General features: G+C 38.1%; 1 protein-coding gene across 8 annotated transcripts in view; it reads right to left on the bottom strand.

Moving 5' to 3' along the window:
• The window catches only part of LOC126473649 (uncharacterized), a 104,281-nt gene that overhangs the window by 77,183 nt on the left and 12,049 nt on the right, over positions 1–15,049 (bottom strand). For 4 of the 8 annotated variants that reach the window (XM_050100872.1, XM_050100868.1, XM_050100870.1 and 1 more), the window contains exons 1-2: positions 8,145–8,282; positions 7,301–7,408 (exon numbers count right to left, since the gene is read on the bottom strand). Coding sequence is in view for 3 of the 8 variants with exons in the window: in XM_050100865.1 (XP_049956822.1) it covers positions 8,145–8,222 (78 nt within the window). In the remaining 5 variants the exon portion in view is untranslated. Of the gene's footprint in view, positions 1–7,300; positions 7,409–8,144; positions 8,285–8,566; positions 8,706–15,049 lie in introns of those variants that run through there. The other 4 variants (XM_050100867.1, XM_050100864.1, XM_050100865.1 and 1 more) reach the window with 3 other exon arrangements.

Consider the following 15,049-nt stretch of genomic DNA (forward strand, 5'->3'; position numbering starts at 1 on the left):
CCCCTTCCAAATGGGGGACTATTCTGGATTCTTTTGTAAATGTAGAGATCGTCATGACACTTTTTCCATTTTAGATCAAGTGTCCTGTGGAATACATGTTATGTGTCTTTAATGCAGTGGTTTCCATAGCCTTCTGCGTCCTCATGAACTTGATCATTCCTGATTCTTCCACCGATAAGGACAGTTTCTAACCACAAGGGCAAGAGTGTGTCCTGATCCTCTGTCCACTCCTCCATCCTCTTTGACAAGGCCATTGGCAGAATGAGGGTGACTTCTTATGCCGGAAGTCATCAGACACCAATGCTGATTGTTAATTAAAATTTAAGCTGACATGGATTTCAAACCCGGGACTGAGGTTGTTTTGATTACTAATCAAAGGTGCCACACCTAGACACAATTAAAATGAGTGCGCACTGTTTTATCTGTTAAAAACTTGTCTTTTGTACCTAATCTTCCAGTCTCTGAAGTGTCAACTGAAATTGAAGAGGTGAGGGAGTGAGGGTATAATACTTAGGTTGCACAGCTAATCATACAACCATCTACAAATAAAGTCTTCATTGGACTGCTCACTGCTTATACTTGGTTACCACAGTGGTTCCTCACCTTTTCTACTTAGTACCCCACCTTGCAAATGCAAAATATCTCATGCCCCTAGATACTGCCTACCGGAAAATTAAAGAGACCTTTGGAGAAAGAGAACCACTTGTATGAATATCAAGAGCTCAGATGGAAACCCAGTTCTACGCAAAGAAGGGAAAGCAGAAAGGTGGAAGGAGTATATATAGTGTCTATACAAGGGCGATGTACTTCAGGGCAATATTATGGAAATGGAAGAGGATGTAGATGAAGATGAAATGGGAGATATGATACTGCATGAAGAGTTTGACTGAGCACTGAAAGACCTAAGTGCAAACAAGGCCCCAGGAGTAGACAACATTCCATTGGAACTACTGACGTCCTTGGGAGAGCCAGTCCTGTCAAAACTCTACCATCTGGTGAGCAAGATGTATGAGACAGGCGAAACACCCTCAGACTTCAAGAAGAATATAATAATTACAATGCCAAGGAAAGCAGGTGTTGACAGATGTGAAAATTACTGAACTATCAGTTTAATAAGCCACAGCTGCAAAATACTAACACGAATTCTTTACAGACGAATGGAAAAACTGGTAGAAGCCTACCTCAGGGAAGATCAGTTTGGGTTCCCTAGAAATGTGGGAACACGTGAGGCAATATTGACCCTACGAATTACCTTAGAAAATAGATTAAGGAAAGGCAAACCTACGTTTCCATCATTTGTAGACTTAGAGAAAGCTTTTCAAAATGTTGACTGGAATACTCTCTTTCACATTCTGAAGGCGGCAGGGGTAAAATACAGGGAGCGAAAGGCTATTTACAATTTGTACAGAAACCAGATGGCAGTTATAAGAGTCAAGGGGCATGAAAGGGAAGCAGTGGTTGGGAAGAGAGTGAGACAGGGTTTTAGCCTCTCCCCATTGTTATTCAATCTGTATATTGAGCAAGCAGTAAAGGAAACAAAAGAAAAATTCGAAGTAGGTATTAAAATCCATGGAGAAGAAATAAAAACCTTGAGGTTCACCGATGACATTGTAATTCTGTCAGAGACAGCAAAGGACTTGGAAGAGCAGTTGAACGGAATGAACAGTGTCTTGAAAGGAGAGTATAAGATGAACATCAACAAAAGCAAAACGAGGATAATGGAATGTAGTCGAATTAAATCGGGTGATGCCGAGGGAATTAGATTAGGAAATGAGACACTTAAAATAGTAAAGGAGTTTTGCTATTTGTGGAGCAAAATAACTGATGAGGGTCGAAGTAGGGAGGATATTAAATCTAGACTGGCTATGGCAAGGAAAGCATTTCTGAAGAAGGGAAATTTGTTAACATCGAGTATACATTCAAATATCTGGAAGTCTTTTTCTGAAATTATTTGTATGGAGTTTAGCCATGTATGGTAGTGAAACATGTACGATAGATAGTTTAGACAAGAAGAGAACAGAAGCTTTCGAAATGTGGTGCTGCAGAAGAATGCTGAATATTAGATGGGTAGATCACATAACTAATGAGGTGGTATTGAATAGAATTGGGGAGAAGAGGAGTTTGTGGCAAAACTTGACTAGAAGAAGGGATCAGTTGGTAGGACATGTTCTGAGGCATCAAGGGATCACCAATTTAGTATTAGCAAACAGCGTGGAGGGTAAAAATCGTACAGGGAGACCTAGAGATGAATACACTAAGCAGATTCAGAAGGATGTAGGCTGCAGTAGGTACTGGGAGATGATGAAGCTTGCACAGGATAGAGTAGCATGGAGAGCTGCATCAAACCAGTCTCAGGAGTGAAGACCACAACAACAACAACAACAACAACAAATGCTAAGGTAGGCCTATGTAATTCTAATAAACTTAAATTATTATGTTAGTCTTTTTATGCAACACTACCCTCTTATTGTTTGTTAATTCATTAAATGATATTTTAATGCAAGAATAAAATATATAAAAAATAATAACTTAAGAATCTTACAATTTATACGACATTCACTTTTTATTATAAAAACATGAGATTTTCATGTAGGGTCAAAGCTCTAGTTTTCGCCACTACCACACTTATGGCCACCCTGATGTAAAGGGCGCAATTTTAAGCTCCTTTGGAATACCAGCCAGTCCTACCATAGATTATAATGAGCAATATGAAATGTGCTATTCAATTGTCTATAGAAACATTTCTTTGTTTGGTCTTGTTTGAAGTCACCATTTAATGAAAAGATCTGGGTTGCAGATGTTGAGTTTTGTAGTGTTTTTCTTTAAGCAACACACAATCTGTTTTTTGTATTCTACATGTTGTACAAAGCATCAGAAGAAACTAAATTCATTGAGAGGTAAGATTAAGTATTATATTTTCATTTCCTAGAAGTTAAACATGATAAAAGCTAAAAACATGGCATTAATGTGGCCGTAAGTGGGGCCTCGACCCTACATTAAATGTGTATGAAATAATCACAGCAAAAAAACTTATGAGTGCTCTATATTGTACTGTGTTTTAGTGTTAAGTTGTCCAAGTGATCTAATATAGAGTGGTGTAGTCTTAGTGTACGCCGTGTCATGTATGTGGTAATATATCAAACATCATAAAATATGATTATTTACTATATTTATTTTTTCTAGAATGAGCCGAATAATAGAAATGTAGTTATTTAAGTTGTGTGTGAGATTATATATAGACACACACACACACACACACACACACACACACACACACACACACACACACACACACACACACCCCTTTCTGATAGTAGAATTTGTTACCTTACAGAAATGGCGTCTCAGAAGAATTGGACGATTATTGCTGCTAAATGTTGTATCCCTTTTAAAGTACAACATAAGAAAGTCCGTCAACAATCACTAAGAAATGTTACAGACTGGATGTGCTCTCTAGACTTAGGAATCATTAGTGGCATGAAAATATGTGATGTATGTAGAAAAAGGTTAGTGACAAACACAAAACAGAAGAAGTAGTTTTACCTTGCAGTAGTGAAAATGTAAACCATTCTTTTATTGATCCTCAATCTTCCGTAGACTATTTGAACAAGCCACTGGAACTCATTGGTGAGTCACCACTAAAGAAGAAAAAGTTTGCTGTGCCTATCTATACAAAGAAAAAACTCAATATAATAAAGTCTAGCTTAGAAAAGAACTTACTACCAGAATCGAGCCCTGAAGAAGTTATTACTGAATATTCCAAAGATGAATCGGAGATTATTCAACAGCGCTTGTTCAGAGAAGCTGTAGAAATCCAAAAACACGCAAACAGTTTCAACAAGAAAGAGGAAAGCCTTAAGGTAAACGGATCCTGGCTTCCCGTACTGCAGCGAACGACCGTCGCAGGTAGCAAGAGGAGAACCGCACCGGAAATGACCGCGGAGAAGCCCTCGGACGTTGGTGCGCCAGGTACATATAGTCTGCGGCCGCGAGCTCGCCTCCAGTTCACCACCGGCAATGGAGGGTGAAGCTTTGACAATGCCAGCCACTCGTGCTGGCGAAACGTCAGAAAAATCATTAGATCAACGTCGGCCGAAGAACCCGAGACAGAAGCCAATTGACTTTGTATATTGCACAACAGATGACTATGAACTGACCAAAGAATACTTACATCCTCAGTTTAGTGAATCAAAAGCGATTGTGGGAACACAAAAGTTTCACTCATATAAACCCTGCACAGAGTGTCAAATTACTGTCAAGCCTTATCGTTTTAGTCTGCATGAGTCTCTTGAATATGTGACAACACTGAACCAAATAACACCGTCACATGTGGAAAATATTGCTGCTGGTTTTGTGACAGTAGCATATGATGACTCTTGGTCGCCACGATGCATTGAAGAAAAATACAATTACAGGTGCCGAATAAATTTTTTACACCCAAAGGGTCCAGTCCAGTCTTTTTACTATCCACAACCAAGAGATATATTAGATGCCCCAGGAAATACTCTTTTACAAACAGCAAATCCAACAACATCTACGGGAAGAACCTACACTTTAAGTGCTAACGAAATGAAGTTGTCTTCTCTTGCTTTGGAAAAATATCTTAAAAGATACTAAAAGAAGCACGTTTAAATTACGTTACACCTACCCTCACTAAACACTAAGTTGTATAAATACCATGTGTATTAATTTTCTAAATACCAATTATTATTAGAAATACAGTTCTATCCATGCAAATATCAACAAGTTAATCTTTTTCCCATGTGAGTTTACTTATATGCCAATTTCTAATACAAGGAACTTGTAAACGATTACAAGTAAAACTGGAAAACCAAGAAAAAGATAATCTCTGCCATTTACAACTAAGGATGAAGGTGAGTGGCTTTATTCAAAATTTTAACTTGTAGCATGTATATTACCAATTAAAATATGTTCACTTCCTTCTGATGCATAGTTAAAAGAATCGTGAACATTAAATTAAAACAACACTATATCATTTAATGAATTAACAAACAATAAGATAATGTTGGGAAAAAGGCTAACGTAATAGTTTAAGTTTGTTAGAATTACATAGGCCTACCTTAGTATTCATAGCCTAGAAATAGTCTGCTTTTCACCTCACTAGTGTGTATTGTGGCAGTAAAATACTATTTTATACAAGAACCCATTGAGATCCCATCTTGAAATGTTGCATGCATGTAGTCAGACTGGACAACACATACAATTTTTTTTAATAAAATTCAAGGGTACATATTTTGGAAATTTCAAAAAATGTTTTTTTGGAATAGTTTAAAATTTTCAGATTTAGGTAGCATAGTCATGTTACATATCAAATTGAAGGTAATTTTTAAGAGGAAAACAATGGCGCAAGTTTGAGCTCTTTAGGTTGTATAGTTTTTGAGCTACAGCATTTTAAAACAATCATCGATTGATCAAAAACAGACTTTTTTTTATTTTCAAACCCTCGAAACTCAAAAACCGAAGGTCAGAAAAATTTGAAATTTCAATTTTACCCTAGTGTTAGTGGATACATTACCTGGGGAAAAAACAATCATCCAAATCTGAAGGGTCATGGTTCAAATCATGTAGTACAATTGGTTGGTTTGACATGGAATAACCCAGTAGCCATTACCACCCAAAATGAAAACCTCACTGTAGAGTGGGTACACAAGCCACTGTCCCAAAAATTTACCTCTGCTGCCATTCCCAGAACAGGTCCAGCAATGCTGCCAATGAGCATTCGAAGGGAGGAAAAATGTGCTCAGATTGACGAAAATGTCTCAAATAACAGGAGATAATACACCTGCCAGCAGGGCATCACTTGAACTTCACATATTTATTTTCCTTAAATGGAACAAAATGTGCCTCTCATTTACTTATGTTAGTATCTCCCGCAAAAAAAAAATGCACCACCCTGTCAGTCGAAAATTGTGTTAGACTGTTTTGTGGATCCCATCATTCGCATGAGGGCGCTTATGTTCCTCTCCCTAAGTCATCTGAAATTAAAATAGAGAACATCTGGGATGATACTGAGCAAGATTTGCACACCTGATATGAATATCCAACAAATCACTGTAACCTGTAGGCAGTGGTTCAGCTGTCATGAATGAGGATTGCTACCCAATACTTCAACATCTCATGGAGTCCCAAGTTTCAACACATTACACCACAGATAACAGGGCATAAGAGATTCTTACATGATATGAGGTAGGTCTCTAATTCAGCTGCAGTGTACACTGGATACATAACAAATTTATGAACCTAGTTATTTCATTCCAAAACATAAAATTGTTACTTGAATTACAAGAGATGAGAAGCACTACTTATTGAAGTGTAAAAAAGAACAGAAAATAGTGAAAAAGTGCACACGCACATGCACACACACGGGGGGGGGGGGGGGGAGGGGGAGAGAGAGAGAGAGAGAGAGGGGGGGGAAGAGAGAGAGAGAGGGGGGGGAAGAGAGAGGGGGGGGGGGAAAGAGAGAGAGAGAGAGAGAGAGAGAGAGAGAGAGAGAGAGAGAGAGAGAGAGAGAGAGAGAGAGAGAGAGGGGGGGGGGGGGGGGAAGAGAGAGAGAGGGGGGGGGGGAAGAGAGAGAGAGGGGGGGGGGGAAGAGAGAGAGGGGGGGGGGAAGAGAGAGAGAGAGAGAGAGAGAGAGAGAGAGAGAGAGAGAGAGAGAGAGGTATCTCCTCCTAACAAATGTAAAATTTAAGAATAAAACAATGAGCATATGAGTTACTCACAATCACCACTAAAAGAAGAATCTTTTGAGTATTCCTAACTAATCAATATCTAACACTATTAACACCACCATTGCCAGGGTTAATTCAAGATGCTAAACTTGGGAACAAGGATTTTCACCTACAGCACATAATTGTTCTCATATATGAGTACAATACTCACTAACATTGCTGATGTTAGAAGTTGGGCCGTAACTCACAGTTCCTGTGAAAAATTATTCTATTTGCCTTATTAGGACCTACTTCAATTCCAGATTACGAAAATGAACGTAAGTGGAAAATTGGGTCAACCACCTATACACGATAGGTTTATTTTATTTCTACAGAAGGGAAAAGGGGCACGACAAGCAGTAGCATCAGATAACCTACTTTTTAGTTTGGTAACGGTAAAATGGAGAAAAGAAACCAACCACCATGCAAGTGCATGCACTTCGAAATCATGCTTGTAAGTCTACTCGATTAATTAGCCTGGAAGTGGTTTCAACTAAATTGTGAAATACCGGTATTGTATGCAGAAATTAAACATTAGCGAGCTCCTGTTAAGATTTTACAATCACACTTACGTTCAGATATGTTTTGAAAAACTGATTGATGACCAAGTTTGAAAGGCAGTTTTACAGATGTGATGCTGCTGAAACTTCAGTCTCCCACTTTCACCTCATGTGTACCTCCTGCAATGCATGGACAAATACTAAATTTGCATAATGTACAAAGTAACTGACACACAGTAGTAGCTATTACCCACACTACAATGACTATCAACCTCCCTGAACAAAGCATTAAACAACATCTAAGGCTTCTTTTCTGTGCAGTCAAACATACTCTCAAACACTTAAAAGTGACATAGGAACCTTACATATTTCTGTACAGCGTATGTCTCCAAATAATATGAAAACAAAAATTATTATCAATGTAACATGGCACACATCAAACCTGTAGCCAAATAGTGCATTTTTTTGTACTATATTTAAGTAGTTTCTCACCCTCAGTACAAGCAAAAACTGTACCTATCAGTAGCATAAACAATTATTTATGACAAATACACCACTTAAATTTTAAACTATGGTGCCCATTTATAATCAACTCAAATACTGACACCAAAATAAGGAAAGTGTGAGCTGAAAATTTTAAACACTATAAAGCAAAGTGTACCCATAGCGACAACGTAACAAATGCTCACTGGGGTTATGGCTGTAGTCTACTGTACTAAAATATCAGAAGGCCAAACTGAAAGGAATGTCGATAACAACTGAACACGATGGCATTTTTCTCATCTACAGAAAGAGTTAAACAAGACAGCTGAACAATTCTTGTCACTATGGCAAAACATTAACCTCCACTAAAAACGTTTGGAAACAGTCTTGGAGAAACAGAAGACAAAGTACCGTGACTAAACATACAACTCACCTGACGTGGATAACGTTCGTAACATCTGCAAAGATGGCAATATATCTTCCCCGATCCATTCCTCTTGACGTCTGTCATCGTGTATAGCCAATATAGGGATGGAGTTACTTCATCTTTTGCATCGAAGATTGCGTAGTCTCCTGCAAAGAAGCAAAACTGTACCACTGGTTTCGATTTAGTGGAAGTGCCATTTAAGCGTTACGTGCCTTCTCTACAATCCAATCTTATTGCTTTCGAGTGAAAGTACGACGAACGCTCCTAAAATTAACTGTAGGAACGCAACATACAACTGGCACACAAAACGTAAAGTTGCTACCACCCATGACGGCGATATCTTGGTTTGTAAACAACACTAGACCCGCCTCCTCAATTCATTCCCAATGCACGAGCAATACAATTATCAAAGTTCAGCAACAACTTACACAATTCCAGTGTTTACTGTCACAAACATCTCACATTAACAGAAACTGCAAATAATCTCCTTGGGTGAAACAAGCCTAAATAGGTGAACTGTCACAAAATGGCTTTAGCTTCTCCCACAAAACTTGCGCCGGTTCGACAAGTGATGGCAGCACAAACGCGCAAAAAGAAACATGGCTGCATCAACTTTGTGGGAGACAAATACAACACGATAGCGGCTAAAACAACAAATAACTGATGTTCTGATGAACCACGGGTTCGTCAGCAAAGAAAAATGTGTATCCTATTACCTACTAACTTTTGCAACTTCTGTAAATAAACGCGGGTCGAAATCTGGGTCCAGAGTTAAGGAAACAAGATATATTGTGTGAACAGCAGAGTGCAAGTGTGTGACTTCATTGTATGACCTACTATAAACGTATTATGTTTTGATATTTCCCTAGGCATCACATTAAATCAGAGTGCCCGTATTAGCCCGTAATATAGATACTCGGAACAATGCATATATGTACAAGTAATGCGGAAGCTCATGTACACAGAAAAAAAATACGAATGCTATTCCGTAACGCTTTCAACGGTTATTACATCGGTGCTTTCATGAGCATTTTTGTGTATCTGAAGTCTCGGTGACATGATCAATGGGGCAACAGAAAAATAAATAACTGTTCGATTTATGCTTATAAGGTTACCGTTCGTTCTCTATCCCTCACACAAGCATATTTGTCTCATTTCGTAATGTGACCCAACTCATAGATCAACACACATAGCATACCATCATTGTTGACACATTTAGCCTTTCATCACTTTTACTGTAATGAATACTTTGGTCAGCTGTTCCATAGCTCAAATTCGTTTCATAATTTCAAATAGTCATCATGCACTCCAAACCACTAAAATGTTTCTACTATAAATGTGCATTCTTGTTCATGTTCTATACAATACGTCGTTACTGCTCTTTACATACTACCTGCATCAAGCTTTATGGGAAGCAAATACAGCACAGACAGTTACCTTTTCTCCTTTCATCAATGACAGTAACACTAAGACTGCATGAGATCTAATCTTATTATCCAATTATCAAAATTAGTCTCTCACGAATCGCTTAGATGATGATGCTTCCACTGTAAACCTTTGAGTTCCTCCTACTGTTCTATCAAAAATTCAATGTGAAGTCTCACATGTAAGCTTTCAACTGGCGCATCATAGTTAGTTTCATGTTCTGTGGATGATTTATGCAATAAATAGTAATGATGTGGAACACATCATTTTACATTCACATCACAAATTAATTTGTAAATATAGCTACATACTGAACATTTATAAGGTTTTTTATTTTAATATACATTTGTGAGTTAGTAATTCCTACCCACCATGTTTAAAACTACAATAATAGGAACTCTTTTACAGAACAGGTGGTGTTCTCAAGCCGAAGCTTTTTCAGTTTGTTTTCAAATTTCACTCTTTGCTGTCTGTCAGACAATTTATATCACCAGATAATTTATCAAAAATTTTCATTGCAGCATTGTGCACCACTTTTTGCATTAAGACAACCTTAATGTGATGTTATAAATGTCATTTTTACTTCTGGTATTGCAATTATTTACATCATAGTTCCTTTTGAACTGCAGAAGATAGAGAGAATAAATACACAGTGATACAGTAGTCAGAACTTCAAACTCATTGAACACATTTCTACTTTACTAAGATGACACTCAGTGCATTGGCTGATAGGAGCAATTGTAAAGGCATTCCCCATTCATGGCCACACTCACCAGTGCTGAGTGTCACCTTAGTTTGCACGTGTAGCACAAGGTGATCATGGATGAGCACCACATATTATTCTTACAGCACATTTTTGAGCAATGAAGAAGACTTACTTTCTTAAAGAGAGAGTTACCCCAGAATGTTATTCCATATGATGTAACTGAATGAAAATATACGAAATGTCAACTTATTAATTTGTCCCTCCCCAAGATTTCCAATAATTCTAATTGCAAATGAGGCTGAACTAAGTTGCTTTTAGATTTCCAAAATGTAATTATTCCAGTTTAAATTCTCACCATTGGTGCTGTACCCATATATGTGCATAGCTGAATATGTTGCGACCTTTCAAAATTGAGGGTGAGACCATTCACAGAAAACCAGTCAATGATACTTTTAAGAAGAGTTTACCATTTATTTTATTTCTGTATGTATGCTTAGTCTGATTACAATAGTAGAGCCATCTGAAAAAAGAACTAATTCTGCTTGTTGTCTATCAGACAGAAGATCATTTACTTATTTGAGGAACAATAATGAACCTAAAAGACTGAACCTTGGAGAACTCCATACTTGATTTTTCCCCCATCAGTATAATGTCCCTGGAATACATTTTTTTGGTTTGCTAAGTAAAACTTTCTGCATTCTTTTGGTTAGATAGGATATTACCCATTGGTTGGCTATACTATCAACTCCGTAAAACTTTAATTTATCTCAGAGCATACTGTGATTCATGCAGTCAAATACCTTTAAATAGGTCACAGAAAATACCCATAGGTGCTATTTTATTATTTAATGCTTGTAAACCTTTGTGAACGAACAAGGAAATGGCATTCTTAATAAAACAACTCTTATGAAATCGGAACTGTGATTTGCTGAGGATGTTGTTGCTCTGGTGAGATACTATTCGAGAAGACAGCACCTTCTCAAAACTTTTGGAAAATCGTGTCAGCAATGAAACAGGCCAGTAGTTACTGACATCTCTCCTATCATCTTTGTTATGGAGAGGTTTAAAAATGACATATTTCAATCTCTCTGGAAAATATGCCCCGAGTCAATGATGCATTACATATTTCAGAGAAGACAGAGCTTATTATATGAGTACAAGTCTTCCGTTTTTTTCTTTTTTTTTTTATTTTTTTTTTTTTTTTAAACATATAATTTTCTTAATTTCAGAGGGAGAAGTTGCCGATACATTTGTATGACTGAATTTTATAAGAGTTTCTTTTCAAAACACTGCTGTGATTTTTCTCTTGAGCTTTTTGTCCCTATACTTTCTACTATCCCTTTAGTGTTCCATGGTTTTTTATGTGGTTGTTTGATGTCCTTTCTTTTAGCTTTTGCAGAAGGATATTTTCAAATAATGGTAAAGCTTTATCACTGAATAGATTAAATTTTATGTTAACACTTGGTTCATTATAAATTTCATCCCAAGTTATATCTTGTAAACTGTTCTTAAAAACACGTGTCCTTGAGTCATTAATTGTTCTAACTGAATTCCACTGAGGAGTATCCATACTGCAAGGCAATATCTTATCTATCCTAACTAAATGCGTATCATGATCAGAGAGAGCATCTGTTACTAAGTAAACAGTTATTTTCTCAATTTTCTCTCTTTTTCACCAAAGAAAACATTGTCAGTTCCCACTGTCTTTACCTATCTGTGTTGGTAAGTTAATTACTAAGATCATATTTATTAATAACAGGAAATAAATTTATTGAATAAAGTGTATCACATATTTATAAAGTGCAGTTAGAAAAAAATATTCTTTCTTCTTCTTCTGTGGTGCTACACTCCAGGACGAACCTTGGCCTTTCCAACGAGCTTCCACCTTACTTCAGGGTCACATGCTACTCTCCTCCAATTTCTGCATCCATGCTTCAGTAGGTCTTCTTCCACTCCATCCAGCCACCTTGCTCGAGGTCGATTTTGCCCTCTTTGTCCTCCTGGATTAACAAAGAGAGTCTTCTTTATCACCTCAGACGCCTCCATTCTTGCCACATGACCTGCCCATCTGATCCTTCCTGATCATTTGATTTTTGTTACAGGAGCATCGGCATATATAGTGTAAAATTCTGCATTGTGCCTTTTCTTCCATTGTTCTCTATCATACACCGGGCCAATTATTCTCCTCAAAACTTTCTTCTCAAATCCATCGAGCAGCCTTGCATCGGTTTCTGTCAAGGGCCATGTTTCCGAAGCATAAGTGAGAACTGGTCTAACAAGGCTTTTATAAATAGCGAATTTTGTTGGGCAGCTGAGGAGTCTTGATGGAATAAATTACTCAAGGTGAAATAAATGTCTTATTTGCTGATATCAGCCTAACCTTAATTTCAGTTGAGATTTCATTAAAGCAAGGGACTGTGGAACCAAGATACTTGAAGCTATCAACTCTTTCAAATGTGTATCCATTCACACTGAAAGTTGACAGCATACTGGGTTGATATGCTTTCTCACAGGCCATGTATTTAGTTTTATCTTCATTTATCATAAGATTCATCTTCTTACTTGCTTGACCTAAGGCTGTAAAAGCTTCTTCCAGTGCTGGTACTGTCCATGCTATGATGCCTGCGTCATCTGCATATGCTAAAATCTGCACTGACTTGTAGAAGATGGTGCCCCGGTCTGTTGGCCTGTTTCTCTAATCACCTTCTCGAGTGCTACATTAAATAATAAGCGTGCTAATCCATCGCCTTGACATGGCCCATTTTTTGTTTCCAGGGGGTCTGAGTAATTTCCTCAAAATCAAATGCAGCTTCTTAAATCACACATAATCGTTTTAACCATTCTCAGGAGCTTTCAGTGTATCCCCACCTCCTGTAAGGCACGAAACAACCAGTTTCTACCGATGCTGTCACATGCAGCAGTAAAGTCAATAAAGAGGTGATGTGTTCCTATTCTACATTCAAATGCTTTATCCAAAATTTGGTGCAGGTAATCTGGTCTATTGTTGACTTTCCTCGTCGAATCGGCTTTGGTATATTACAGTTTCTTTATCCACCTGTGAGAGCAGCCAATAAGAAATATATTAGGTAACACCTTGTACTCCAGGTTCAGGAGGGTGATTCCACAGTGGTTTCTACATTCCATTCAGGTGCTCTTTTTATGTATGAGACATAATATTCCTTCATTCCATTTATCTGGTATCCTTTCCTGTTCCCGAATCAGAGTGACAAGCTCAAACAGAGAATGCTCTAATGTTGCTCCTCCACATTTTAGCAATTCTGCAGGAATGCTATCAGTGCTGGGGGCCTTGTTATTCTTCAGTTTCCTTAAAGTTTTTTTAACATCCTCTAACCCTAGGCCATCCACTAACTAGTCATCATCCAATCCTTGCTCACAATCATTAGACACATCCTCTGCTTGCTCTATCCCTCGATTCAGGAGGTCATTAAAGTATCTTCGCCAATTTTCCTGAGTCTAGTTACTCTCGGTTATTATGTTCCTTCTTCATCTCTAATCAAGCTGGTTATTGGAGCAAATTGTCTTCTAGCATTGTTTACTTTTATAAAGAACTTCCTTGTTTCATTCTTCTTCTTGGACAATTCCATTCATTTCATATACACATCAAAGTTAATAAAAATACTGTCCATCCCTGTCTCTGGTTAATATCTAGTAGACATGCAACAATTAGAATGCTCAACATGTAGCCTACACAAAGTGGAGAGCATTTCAATTTCTACAACAAAGTGCAATAACTTTAATTTCAGAAGCAACTGTAAAAAACAGTTTTGCTTTTCTTATAACAAAAAATGAATATGGGCTAAAATAAGTTTGTTTTGTGCTGATACTTATCCATCAAGGTTGCAGCGTATGTCAAGTAGTTTGACAGTAGCAGATCTATTTTGAAAGACATGAAGTTACTTCATATACACTCACCAAAAAAGTTATGCACATTTCCAAATTATCCACCAACAGTCACTCTGGGTGTTCCTTTTGTGTTTATGTAGGAAGGCGGTTGTGTAAATAATGCGAACTCGTTTGTAGCTGCCATTCTCCCTCATCAGCAGCCTTGCAAACAAACGCAGTACACCAGAGCTGAGTTCTCGTGAATGCACAGTTGTGCCTTGTAGTGCAGCGCAATGCCTCGGAAAAGGCTCTCCGTGGCAGGCCATATCAAAATAATCACATTGGTGGGAGAAAACATGAGACACGACATTGCGAATATTGTTCACATTAGTAAGTGCTGTATCCAGACTGCGGAAAAAGTTCCAGGAAACGCATTCAACAGCAGATTGACATCGCGAAGGGCATCCATGCAAAACTACAACAGCTCTTGACCAGTATGTAATGATATCTACACGAATACACCCTACAAAGACAGCTACTACTCCGCACCACGAGCTTCAAGAAGCCACAGCGGTTACCGTAAGTACCCAGACTGTGGGCAAGAGACTTCATGATTGGGGGGGGGGGGGGGGGGGGGGGTGTTGTACAGCCGAAGACCTCTCAAGAATCTACCACTCTATCCACATCATAGCGGTGCTAATCTAAAATGGGCTACAGCATATGAACATTGGAAACCAAAGGACCAAACACTGTTCACAGACAAAGTGCAAATAAGCTTGCACCCTGATGACAAATCTGTTCATATATGGAGGCGAACATGGGAACACAGTCGCCCATCAATGACTGTGGAACGTCACCAACAATCTGGTAGCTCAATCATATTGTGGGCAGGCGTCAAGTATGACTGCCGCGCACTACTCGTTGCAATTGAAGGCAA

Source organism: Schistocerca serialis, chromosome 4 (assembly GCF_023864345.2).
Source record: "Schistocerca serialis cubense isolate TAMUIC-IGC-003099 chromosome 4, iqSchSeri2.2, whole genome shotgun sequence".
In the NCBI taxonomy this organism is placed as follows: Eukaryota; Metazoa; Arthropoda; class Insecta; order Orthoptera; family Acrididae; genus Schistocerca; species Schistocerca serialis.